Source organism: Cupressus sempervirens, chromosome 10 (genome assembly GCF_028749045.1).
Source record: "Cupressus sempervirens isolate cs-2001-9-10 chromosome 10, ASM2874904v1, whole genome shotgun sequence".
NCBI lineage: Eukaryota > Viridiplantae > Streptophyta > Pinopsida > Cupressales > Cupressaceae > Cupressus > Cupressus sempervirens.
The window spans coordinates 551,592,466-551,606,489 of NC_143127.1; the positions used below are offsets into that span (position 1 = coordinate 551,592,466).

The window sequence follows — 14,024 nt, forward strand, 5'->3', positions numbered from 1 at the left end:
TTTTTGCCAGGGCATTTCTTGACTCCTTTTCTAGTGTAATCACATAAATGACCTACCGCATGATAATAAGAACTATTTCTTTCTACACCACATCCCCGACATCTCCAACAGAATGCACCATCTCTTGTAAGGGGTTTTAAAATGTCTACATACTTCCATAGAGGAGAATCAGAGTTGGGTTCCTTTCTTTGTTCTTTGTTGCTTATTGATGAAGAGGTAGATGACATTCCTTTCCCTATGACAAGAAATTAGATACATGTTCATAATTCATATGCAAAAAAATGTCAAATTTTGGAATAATGGAAAAGATTCAAAAGAACATATGAAGATTGAAAGAGAAATGGAAAAATGAAAAAACTAGAACAAAAACAATAGCAAATGGAATAAGATCTTACCTTTTCCAGCCATTGCAAGCTTGCAAATGTGTATGAATGATGCACAAACACTTGAAGAATACCAACAAATCAATCTTTAAACTCTTCCATGTACAACCAAATGCTTGCTCAAAAACTTATGTGCTCTCCCTCAAGACAAAATAACATGTTTAGAAACATAAAATGACAATGAGAGGGCACAAAAGCAATTCATAACAACTTTTAGGTTTTATGGATGGCAAAAAACAATTAAAACTTGCTCATAATACACTTTTCCAGCCGTCTGTGGGGCCCAATTCGTTGCGGGTTCGAACTGGGTTCTAAAATATGAAGGTAGTTCGCCCGGGTTCAAATCAGCAATGCCAAAATTGCACCCTAGTCGAATGAAGTTTGATCTGAACCCGAACTTCGAACTGGTTCAAACTTTCTTGGGTGCGGAGGGGGGGGGGAGGTACCTGTGCAACTTAGCCCTAGAACAATGTTTTTTCCTTGAGAACACTGGAAATAGAAAAATAAACTTTTCACTGTTGTATGTAGATACATGATATCATGATTACCTATGTAATTTTCATGTGCAATTTCACATCACTTGTAGAATTGTAAAGCACTGCCAAGATGACTCTAAAATCTCCCATGGACAAAGTAGAATTGTTGAAGTAAGATGAGTAGATGAAAGTAATTTCTAGTGTTGACGTCATTTCATTTAAGACATGCTGGTTTTCACACATGATGCAGCATGGTAGGCAATGGCTTCAATATAGTTGACATCATGGATTTTAAAAGAAAAAATCTTCTTTTGGGTATTGGGAATCTATGCACCTAAATTGCGTTCTTTTTACCAATTAGCTTCACTGATAATATTATGCTCATATGCATGGACATAAAAGCAATTCTCTTAGAACAAATGTAGTAGTATGTTATGAAGTGCATTGATAGCAACATGTTCAACACCTGGTTTTGCAAATTTGGCTTGAGAAGTGTTGCTATTATTTCTGCTTTGTGCATGAGAGAAGTGCCTCACCTATTTAGCTAGGGCGTCCTTACTATAAATTGTCCTTGGATATCACTACCACTAGTACTCAAGCTGCAGATGATAACAATGCTCAAGAGATAAAAATAATACCTCCATAGAGAAATCAGAGGAATAGCTAAAGAATTTCAGTCAAAAACAAACAAGGCTTCTTATTAATTCAGAAATTATAAATGAGATGAAGCTACCTGGTTTATATATCTATCCATGAAATGTCCCTCAGTAAAAATAGCTTCCAATCTGGAATGCTGTCAGCTTAATATGCTGTAACTGCCAATTCAATTTCGTAGAATTCACGCTTAACAGTTTCGGGGGAGATGATATGTTTCTATCTAAAGCTATCATAAGGGGCAGACTTTTCAAAACAAGCCAACAATTAATTTGTCCCAAAACAAAAATTCATCTGAACTTGGATAAATTTGGTTCTAGAAAGGAAGGCCAGATAGGAGCGAAAGATTTTAGACCAAACTTTCAGCCATTTATCTATGACTAGAGTTAAAATTTTCTACAAATGTATAGAGAGATAGATGAAAATATTGTATTAATGAGTGTCAAAATATTTACAATATCAAAATCTGAACATCACCGACTTTGATGTCAAGATATTAACTTGAGAGGAGTTACAAATCGGATTCTACTTCATTTGAGAAATCCTAAATGAGATGTCTGACAATCAAGATCATTAGATGTTAAGAGTATATATATAGTTGTACAGTCAAAAGACGGTTTTTAATTATTCAATGCAACTTGACCCTCATTGTTGGAGTACATAACCAGTTCAGGGTTATACAAGAAAAATCCATTGCTTTCAGAATAAAGGAAATGTGAGTCTCTCTGCATGAAATAATTCAAAATTTAATTCAAATCTGCCTTGTAATTCGTCTCAAGAGGCCCAACCAATATAACCTAACTTATATCAGAATACCCTCTTTTCAGGGATGCAAAGCCCTCTCTAGTCCTTGTAGGGGAATGCCATCGACCAACAGAAACTAACACACAAAACAAAAAGCTAAGGACCTTATTATTTCTTAAATAGCAAATATTTCTAAACAGAGATGCAATACTGAGATCCTTGAACCTTAATGAAAGATCCCTGATGGATCTCTTCTGCTGATCTGCTGTAATTTTATATTTTTATATCGATTTTCCTGTTTATTTATGTTTTCTTGTAGAACTAGACAAAAGTGCAGAAAGGTTTGTATGTTTTTGATGGTTTTATAACATAGAAAGGAATAGGGAACAACAACCATGAAACAAGACTGAAATAAATAAGGTATTCAGTAAAAATCAGAATTATTGCAAACCATTCTAGGCAGATTTGCCTGAATTATAGAGCCAAGCAATAAATCCAATGCATTTTCCAAAGCTCACATACAAATTTGATGTCAAACTGGAAGGTGAAGATTGTTCTTAAATCCAACATACATTTGGAGGTGAATACAAGCAATATTGACCTAAGTTGCACGGGTACCTCCCGCCCCCCCCTTCGGACCACGAATTGGTTCAAACCGGTTCCAAGTTTGGGTCCGGTTCGAACTTGGTTCGACCAGGGTTCTTTTTTGCAGGCCTAGTTCGATTTGGTTCGAACCAGGGTTTGAACCTGGGCGAACCACATAAAAAAAATTGAACCAAGGTCGAACCCGCGGCTATAGACATCAATTTGACTGATTTATTTGCATTTTTTGATTAATTTTTGGCGTCCATGTAACCTAAAAAGGTGTTATTAATTGGTTTTTTGCCCTCTCATTGTCATTTGATGTTTCTAAATAGGTTATTTTGCCTTGAAGGAGAGCACATAAGTTTTTGAGCAATCATCCGATTATGCAAGGAGTAGTTTGAAGATTGATTTGTTGGTGTTCTTCAAGTGTTTGTGCATCATTCATACACATTTACAAACTTGCAATGGCTGGAAAAGGACCAAAAGGTAAGATCTTATTCCATTTGCTATTGTTTTTGTTCTAGTTTTTGAATTTCCATTTTTTCATTTCTCTTTCAATCTTCATATGTTCTTGAATCTTTTCCATTTTTCCAAAATTTGTCATTTTCTTGCATATAGATTATGAACATGTATCTAATTTTTTGCCATAGGGAAAGGTTCGAAAGGAATGTCATCTACCTCTTCATCAATAGGCAACGCCGAACAAAGAATGGAACCCAACTCTGATTCTCCTCTATGGAAGTATGTAGACATTATAAAACCCATTCCAGGAGGTGGTGCATTCCGTTGGAGATGTCGAGGATGTGGTGTAGAAAGAAATAGTTCTTATTATCGTGTGGTAGGTCATTTATGTGGTTATACTGGAAGAGGAGTCAAGAAATGCCCTGGCAAAAATGGTGTCCCTATACCAAATCATTGTATGTTAAAATATATTGAAGAGTATGAGGCAGCAAAAGAGAGAGAAGGATGCAAGGCAATAGAACTCAGTACTAGTAGCAATAAAAGTAAAAAAGCAGAGGGAATGCAGCCCCCCTCAGATGTTATAGTACAAGACCACCCCTTCTTCAGTACTACAATGGAAACTGACACTGAATCTATCCCCATTGTACACAAAAGAAAGGGGCCACTAGAAACTTCTTTTTAAAATAAGGCCCAGGAAGTTGCTGACATTAAGGTGGGAAGATGCCTGTAGGCAAATGGGTTGTCTTTTAATGTTGTTCGTTCTCCATTTTGGAAGGACATGTTGAGGGGTGCCAATGAAGCTCTAAAAGGGTATTGTGGCCCCGGGTATGAGAAAGTGCACACCACCTTGTTGGATGATGAGGTCCAACGAGTTGAAAATCAATTGAAGCCCATACGGGACTCATGGGTTGAGACAGGGGTGACAATTGTTTCAGATGGCTGGAAGGATTCTAGGAACTCTCCCTTGATCAATGTCCTTGCGGTGTCTCCTAAAGGGGCAATGTTTCTGAAAGTGGTGGATTGTGAGGGCAAAGTAAAAGATGGGCCATTTATTGCTGATATCCTAATTGAGGCCATTGAACAAGTGGGTGCAAGAAACATTGTCCAAGTCATAACAAACAACGCAAAGAATTGTAGAGCAACAGGTTTGTTGGTTGAATCATGATATCAACATGTCTTTTGGACACCTTGTGCAGTCCATTCACTTAATCTTATGCTACAAAAGATTGGGAACTAAATTGAGTGGATCAAAATAGTGTATGAAGAGGCTGAGGACATACAAATGTTTGTCACAAACCACCATGTGACTCAATCTCTTTTCAGGAACTACTCAAAATTGGAGCTATTGAAGGTAAATGAACTTGAACTCAAGTTAGTAATTTAATTTTTAATATTTGACAATTTTTTATTTTTCATATTTTACTTGTGCAATTGCCAATGTGGATGCTTTTCTTAGTTTTCTAAAATATGTATCTAATAGTAGTTGTTTTTTGCTCTAATTTATGTCATAGATCGCTGAGACCCGTTTTGCATCACATATAATTGTCTTAAGACGACTTGTGCAAGTGAAAGATGCACTTCAAGGTATGGTAATCAGCAACAATTGGGGTGTATAGAAGCAAAAGAACACTAAAAGGACAAACAAAATAAAGGAGAGGCTATTGGCTGAGTCATGGTGGGAACGTGTAGAATATCTCCTTAAGATCACCGAGCCCATTATGAGCATGCTTAGGTACACTGACATGGATAGGCCTTGCCTTGGAGAGATCTATGATGGCATAGACTCAATGGTTGAGAAGATCAGACAAGTTATAAATGAGGAGGAGCAAGATCCACAAGAGACCCATTTCAAACAAGTGCAAAAAATTATTGATGAAAGATGGAACAAAATGACCACTCCATTACATTTGCTTGCCTATGCCTTGACCCCCAAATATTATAGCTCACAATATTGTGATCTACCAGGAAGGTTGCTACCATATAGAGATATGGAAGTGTCTGACGGGTACCAAGCAACATTTATAAGAATATTTCTTGATGATGATATAAGAGATGTAATCATGGATGAGTTCATTGAGTTTGTCAATGCTAGAGGTCTAAGTAATTATGCTCTTCCTCATTGCTTCAAGAAGGATGCTCATGCTTGGTGGTACCTCCATGGCCAAAAATTCCTAACATTGCAGCCCCTTGCAATCAAAATTATATCGCAAGTAAGTTTTATTTTTAAAAAATTAGCTCACTTTATCTTCAAAAGAATTTTTTTATAAGATTGAATTAATTCTTTTTTTAATTGCTTACACTATGTTGTCTTTATAGGTTGCTAGTTCTTCAACATCAGAAAGAAATTGGAGCACCTATTCTTTTATCCACTCGATGAAGCGCAATAAGTTGCAATAAAAAAAAGCAGAGAACCTGGTATTTGTGCATAACAACTTGTGCCTTCTTTCGCACAAGAGTCAAGAATACAAAGAAGGGAGACAAAGAAGTGGGATGTAGATGCAGAGATTGTGGACTTGGATGCTTCCACTGCTGGGCTTACAATTGATGATTTTGATGACTTTGATGTCAATACCATTGTTGATTTTGCTGCTGATCCCATTGGCCTTGGTGCAAGTAATAGCGGAGGCAAAGGAGGAGATGAAGAAGAAGATGATGAAGAAGAAGAAGATGAAGATTGAAGAACTTAGAACTAAAAATTCAGAATTTTTATAGATTTTTATTCCATTAGTTAGTGTTAAACACTGATGTAGAGATTGTGGACTTGGATGCTTCTACGGCTAGGCTTACAATTGATGATTTTGATGACTTTGATGTCAATACCATTGTTGATTCTGCTGCTGATCCCATTGGCCTTGGTGCAAGTAATAGCGGAGGCGGAGGAGGAGATGAAGAAGAAGATGAAGATTGAAGAACTTAGAACTAAAAATTCAGAATTTTAATAGATTTTTATTCCATTAGTTACTGTTAAACACTGAACGTGAAACAATGATACTTGAACTTGATATTTTAAATGTTTTGAATCTTTCATCTTTGATGTTGAAGTTGATTGAACTATGTTACTATATGATGGTATGATCACCATGATATGTTATAACTTATTGTTTATGCTGTTTTAAAGTTTTTGTTGTTTAAATGTGTTTATGTTACTATGCTACATTCTAATTTTAACTCATGCTTCATAAAGATTATATATATATATATATATATATATGTATATATATATATATATATATTACATGTTTTTGTACTAACAAACCCAAACGAATCCAAACCCCTTCCAAAATTTTGACGAACGAGCGAACTGGTTCTTGAACTGCGAACTTGGAACCGAACCCGAACTGGCAACTTAGCAATACTCTATACACCACGTGGTGTATCTGCTACAAATGGCGTCCCACAAGCTATAATGAACCACGTCCCAACTGGAAAGATGATATGCCATGCTAAAGCTCCAATGAGAATTGATGCCTCTGTCCTTAATCACCACACACAATGCCTAAGAGATTCGGTGCCAAAGATTGCTGAGGGCTACGTCCCAGCCAATCACTACCTAGGGTTTGCGTCCCAGACTAGAAATCGCCTGTTCAGAGAAAAATCATAAACAAGTTGTCAAATATGCAAAAGATGATCTTAGAATGAAGCTTATGTCTCCTTATAACCCCTCTCAATTGCAAATCGAACCCTAAGTGTCTACAAGTGGCGTTGGGTAGTGAAAGTGTTATAATTTCTTATTTTAAAGTGGTCATGTTACTAGAAAATGACTTTTTTCCTCATAGACAGAGATCTGTTCATTGAATTGCCCTGAGACCAATATCACACCATAGGATGCGCATCTAGATGAGGCCAAAAACCCCTTATTACTCCAAAATAGCTAATAACTTAGACTTATTTAATTATTAAAGGCTAACTTAGGAAATATTAAAAATATAACCCAAATAGCCACAAAATGCCCAACTGACATCACAAACCATAAAGTCATCCTATCATCTATCTGTGACTGAAGTTGGAAATCAAGGATCCATTGGCAGTCTCATCCCTAAAATCTAGGGATGCTCTTAAAATTTAGGAAACAAGCCCTATCCCTCTGAAACTGAACCTAAAGATTAATCTCATGGAGACTTAACCTTGGGCAAGTTCATACCTCCTAAAAAGGAGGAACTGCCTCCTAAAAACAAGGAACGTCTCCCAACTGATCAATAACTGCCAGAACATCAAGTCCCCAACACTGAATAACCATATTGGGTCTCTATCCAACCCTGTCAGCCTACAAGACCCCATAATAAGTTGACTCACATGTCTCTACTAGACTGAGCTAAAAGAGGGGACATGACAGTCCTCCCCTCTTGGAGATGCTTGCCCACAAGCAATACAACACTAATCCTCCACTATCCCAAGCAATCCAAATACAAAGCACTGATCGACCCCAAACCTAAAGTGTCTCGTTAGGACAAACATACTCCCCACTGTAAGGTGTAGAAGTGAAGTAGATCACATCGTCACAGTAGAGTATCCACCCCTGAATACCCTTACACCCAAGAATCCAAACAAATGGCCATCCTGTCCTCTTGTCAAAATTCAGACCAATAGCCGGTCCCAAAACAGTCTTTTATGCAACCCGTCCCAAACCTCATACAATCTCTGTGGCAAATCTAAGGCATCCGCTCCTGTGTGTTGAGATATTGAGGGACATGGGGTTATGATCAAATCACTGTTACTATCTGAGTCCTAATCAGTAATCATACTCCTAGCTGATCCACCCTGAGACGGAAGTGGGCATGCCTTGAGCATGATCTTCCTTCTCCCCACCATAAACTCCAATTGCCTCTTCCTGAAATCTTGGCTGTATCTCCCCAAGTATTGCAACCACTGTACACCCAAAACTACATCCGTGGCCCCTAGATCCCACATGTAAAAGTCATCTATCAAGGCGTATCCCTTTATGCCTATGCTCAACTATGGGATACCCTTGACGCATTGCAGAGTAAGACCATTGGCCATAGTCACATCGATTCCTGAAAAATTTTGTGCTTGTAGACTACATCGGTCTACCATTCTTGTATTTATAAAATTATGTGTAGACCCATTGTCCACCAAACAATACACAGTATGCCCATGGATCATACTCGAGATGTAGAAGAGGTGAATCATCGGTGCACTTGACAACGTAGCCATAGTCCCTTGTGTTGCGACTGCTACCTCATCATCTTTGAGCTCAATTTGGATACCATCATCTTTGTCATTTCTATCCGAAACCTCCTCATCGTTTGCTTTTGATATGACCTCAATAAGATGTGCCTTTCCCTGCCCAAGGCACCTATGTCCCAGTACCCAAGGCTCCTTACAAGAAAAACATAATTTCCTCCTCCTTAGTTCATTTCTAGAATCCAGGTCTACTTTGGGAGGTGGAGGTGGTGTGTCCTTAGCCTGTAAAGGAGGTCTTTGTGGTTCCTGTATATTCCCCGATGGTTTCTTATCAGTCTGATAAGAGGTAGGAGTGGTGTCCAATCTCAATGTCACATCAATAGCATCCTTAAGAGTGGCCGGATGGAAAGCACGAACCAATCCCTTAAGCCTGTCCTGCAATCCCTCAATGAATAGCATCACACTACGCTTCTGTGTCATATTAGGTACTATAACTGCAATGTGCTGGAACTCATTAATATAAGCTTCTGCATGACCAATTTGTCTCAGATGAACCAACTCTCTATAGTAAAGTTCTGTATCCTTACGGTCAAACCGTGTAATGAGTCGCTCAGTGAACTCAACATAGGAATGTACCAAGGCGTGATCCTGGGTAACCAATCCATGGTGCCACCAATCATAGGCAATCCCCTCTAGATGCAACACAACAAACTGAATAGCCTCACGCTCAGGCATGGGCCGTAATGAAAGATATATATCCAACTTGTGAACCCAAGCTCGTGCACTCGTATCTCATGAGCCATTATATGTAGCCAATGTGATCTTCCCAGTAGCTCTATTGAGGTCATAGTTCTATTGTTGCTATGGTGGTCTATAACCACGATCTCCCTTGAACCTAGCTGTATCTGTACGCTATGCACAATACTAGGGAAGAGGGAAGACATCCCTGACCTCAGGGGGTAGAGCTCTCCACTCAGCTATGGCTACGAAAACTGACTCCTGGAACCCCACCTTTGGTGGTTCCACCTGTGCTGGCCGTTCACCTAGTATGAACTGAGGAAGCAATGGTCTATTTGTAGTAGGTGTATGATGGCGATGCCACCTAGAGGAATGAAGGGAGCTCCCTACTGAAAAATGGGACTGATGAGTGTGTTGATTACCAATCACTGAAACTAATCTACTTCACTCGCCTCTGTGTCCACCCATCTCCAAACGCTCCAAGGTCTCCTGTAATCTGTCTAAAGCCTAAGCTATCCTAGGCTGAGTAGTGAATAGGGTCTGCACCATCTCTTTCTCTTCATCATCTTGATTCCCTGTGCCGCCCACTTGTTCTTTTGCCATAATAGGTTTTTGGTCTATTCCAAACCCTTGCTCAAGTTGAGCTCTCCTGCGCGTATAAAATCTGTGTATCTCAGCTCTTGGATGCATAGATTTGTATTCAATCCACCAACTAGTGACTACCCAAATGCTAATATGAATTATCAAAACTTTTGATCCAGGATGCCAAAATGAATTATCAAAACTTTTTAGCTAGTACCCAGATGCTGAAATGAATTATCAAATTTTTTTATCCAATACCTACATGCCAAAATGAATTATCAAAACTTTTTAGCCAGTACCCAAATGCTGAAATCTGTTGTGACAATTTCTCACAAACCCTACAAGCTGGCAGGATGTAAGCTCTAATACCCCTAAAAGATCCCTGATTAATTTTATATTTTTAAATCAGTTTTCTTGTTTATTTATGTTTTCTTGTAGAATTAGATCGAAGTGCATAAAGGTTTGTTTGTTTTTTATGGTTTTATAACATAGAAAGGAATAGGGAATAGCAACCGTGAAACAAAACTGAAATAAATAAGGTATTTAGTAAAAATTAGAATTATTGCAAACCGTACCAGGCAGATTTGCCTGAATTATAGAGCCAAGCAATAAATCCAATGCATTTCCCAAAGCTCACATACAAATTTGATGTCAAATTGGAAGGTGAAGATTGTTCTTGAATCCAGCATACATTCAGAGGTGAATACAAGCAATACTCTATACACCACGTGGTGTATCTACTGCAAATGGCGTCCCATAGGCTGTAATGAACCACGTCCCAACTGGGAAGATAATATGCCACGCTGAAACCCCAATGAGAATTGATGCCTCTGTCCTTAATCACCACGCACAATACCTAAGAGATTCGGTGCTAAAGATCGCTGAGGGCTACGTCCCAACCAATCACTAACCTAGGGTTTGCGTCCCAGACTAGAAATCGCTCGTTCAGAGAAAATTCATAAACAAGTTGTCAAATATGCAAAAGATGATCTTAGAATGAAGCTTCTATCTCCTTATAACCCCTCTCAATTGCAAATCGAATCCTAAGTGTCTCCAAGTGGCGTTGGGTAGTGAAAGTGTTATAATTTCTTATTTTAAAGTGGTCATGTTACTAGAAAATGATCTTTTTCCTCGTAGACAGAGATCTGTTCACTGAATTGCCCTAAGACCAAAGAGAAAGATTTAGAGAATTTCGAGACCTTTCCAATGAGCTATCACACCATAGGATGCACATCCAGATGAGGCCAAAAACCCCTTATTACTCCAAAATGGCTAATAACTTAGCCTTATTTAATTATTAAATGCTAACTTAGGAAATATTAAAAATATAACCCAAATAGCCACAAAATGCCCAACTGACATCACAAACCATAAAATCATCCTATCACCTGTCTGTGACTAAAGTCGGAAATCAAGGATCCACTGGCAGTGTCATCCCTAAAATCCAGGGAAATTTAGAAAACAAGCCCTATCCCTCTGAAACTAAACCCAAAGAGTAATCTCATGGAGACCCAACCTTGGGCAAGATCATTCCTCCTAAAAAGTAGGAACTACCTCCTAAAAACAAGGAACGTCTCCTAACTGATCAGTAATTGCCAGAACATCAAGTCTCCAACACTGAATAACCATATTGGGTCTCTATCCAACCCTATCAGCCTACAAGACCCCATAATAAGCTGACTCACATGTCTTTGCTAGACTGAGCTAAAAGAGGAGACATGACACTTAATAAGAGTATTATGCAAACAACGTAATCATATAAAGTTTTTCCCTCATGAGGGAAGTTTATTTCAGTGTTGCCCGATTGATTTTGTAATCCACTTAGAAATACCAAAATTTCCGAAGCATGGCCCTCTCTTTATGTGTAGAGTATTCTAATTATTTTGTAACATGTAGATTTTTCTATTTATGTTATTTGATTAAAGTAAGTCTATTATTTTCATTGGTTTGGATGTTTTGTCCAACACTAGTTCTCGAACAGGAAAAAAAAAAAAAGCTTTTCAATAGGCTTCAAACTTACTAGCAACGGAGAGCAGATGAGTTTTTAGTCTCTTCTCTAATTACCACTGTTACTTGGGGCCGCGTCCCCGGTATATTTTCAGCCATCCCATCCTGGAGATGTCTCGGAGATTTGGGGACACTCAGGGGACTTTGACTCTAACTTCTAGAACAAATTAGACTTTGACTCTCAAAGTAACACAAATTTGGCATATAAATTCTGCTCATTCTTATATTTTAAGGTTCTATTATGTATAATTACATGCTTTATCCATGTTTTCACATAAATATTTTAAATATCTCTACACATTTTAATTTTCCCTATTGTTATATAGCCGTCCCCATTTGCTGTCCCCTTCTGTCCCCAAAATTGACAAAACTTTTTGCCGTCCTGTAAACCTGTCCTGCTGTCCCCTGCCATCCTTGTCCCGGAAACTGGGAGTAACATAGCTGATTAGTCATTAGTCAACAATCTACAAGGTTGGTCCTCTTAATCAGTAGCATGTGATTTATCAGATTCAATTTCAGAACCTGACACTGCACTGTCAAGAACAAGCCAATTGTTCACAATGACATCAACCAAATTTGCCAACCTGATGCAGCAAATCAGAACCAAGTCAGCTCTTCTCATTTCTTAAAACTTTGTATGCTAAACTAGAAAATGAAGAAAATGAAAAGTGATGTGTTCCAATCAGAAAACTGTATCTTAATCAAATCATATTTTTCGGCAGGGAAAGACCTTTGAAGGAGAAGTGCTTATTTTAACTACTACTTAGAAAGAACTAACAAAAATGCTATTGCACATGCTCATCGTTTTCACCTAAATATTATTTTATAAATTTACTATGACAATACGTGGGAGCCAAATCACAATCTCATTCCAAGCTCTATCTGTTTGACAGGTACAGGATTTTCATATGGCAAAGACACAAGATATTGGATACTATGCAGGCTACATTGGTCAGTCTATGAACTAACTTGCTTTTGTTTATAAAAATGTGCATCATTGCATTGATCAAACTTTGTTGTTGAATATCACTAATGGACTTTAATCATTGGAGTTTTTGGAATATAATTGATGCAGGATCATCCTTTATGTTTGGGCGATTCTTGACCTCTGTGCTGTGGGGAATGGCTGCAGACAAATATGGACGTAAACCTGTTATGCTTATTGGTGTTGCTTCTGTGTTAGTTGAACTCTTTACCATCTAGATAGTCGCAGGATCTTAAAATTTGTTTTGGTTAGATTATCTTTGGATTAATTTAAGAAAAATCTCTTAGTACTGCATAACAACTTTGTCTTAAGATAAGTTTGTCTTCCAGATGGACCTGTTTTGAGTTTCCTTTTATTGTGCATGATTAATTTTGTAGAATTATATTCAATACTCTATTTGGAATGAGCGTTAATTTTTGGATGGCTGTTTCAATGCGATTTCTTCTTGGAAGCTTCAATGGAATAATTGGCCCAGTAAAGGTAAAATTGTGGTTTGATTGCTGGACTTGTCCAAAGCTAAGTTTTAGATTTCTAGAGTGAAATCAAATAAATTCCTTCTGCTTCTTAAAAATTCCTTGTAAAAGAAAATTAAGATCGATGGACAAATCCATCATTTTCTGTTTTTCACAGTTATGTAAAATGCTAGTGTATGAAATTTGCTTTACTTCCGATTTTCTTAGCATCTTGATAGGTTTTGATTGATAAATTCTATCTTTCATATTGTTGGGTGGCATACTACTACTTTTGGACGCAGGCATATGCATCAGAAGTTTGCAGAGAAGAACATCAAACTTTTGGGCTATCCATTGTACTGTTCTTCAACTAAATTGTCTCATCATCCCTAAGAAGATAAATTTGTGGTGGATGTTTATTAGTAACATTTTCATTTAGCATAATATGTTTCAAATTATCTCGGATGCAACATGTTTAGGACAGCTCTAGATGTCCAAAGAAACTTAATATGTCATTCACTTAATTTTCAGGTTGGTACAATGTGGGGGATAGGTTTGATCATTGGACCAGCTTTAGGAGGTTTTTTGGCTCAGGTATCTTTAAGTTACTGATTTTAGTTTTAAGAGAATTTTGAGTATATTGACGATTTAAATAATTAAGGCCATGTTTTAGAAATGTGCACATCATCTTACATTCTTACGTTTTTGAATGATTACACAAGAAAGTGATAGTGTTCTTGTTGAGAGAGCCAGCAGCTTGAATTGTACCAGAAGGCCAATATTTGCCTACCGTTTCTTTTACTCAAGCCGTGCA

General features: G+C 37.7%; 1 protein-coding gene across 2 annotated transcripts in view; it reads left to right on the top strand.

Annotated features, from left to right (window-relative positions):
• LOC149535076 (putative peptide/nitrate transporter At3g43790) overlaps nt 1-14,024 on the top strand; it is a 202,447-nt gene that overhangs the window by 21,420 nt on the left and 167,003 nt on the right. For both annotated transcript variants that reach the window (XM_089807859.1, XM_089807860.1), the window contains exons 3-7: nt 12,667-12,724; nt 12,849-12,951; nt 13,136-13,238; nt 13,513-13,566; nt 13,742-13,804. In XM_089807859.1, coding sequence (XP_089663985.1) covers nt 12,667-12,724; nt 12,849-12,951; nt 13,136-13,238; nt 13,513-13,566; nt 13,742-13,804 — 381 coding nt within the window. The remainder of the gene's footprint in view (nt 1-12,666; nt 12,725-12,848; nt 12,952-13,135; nt 13,239-13,512; nt 13,567-13,741; nt 13,805-14,024) is intronic.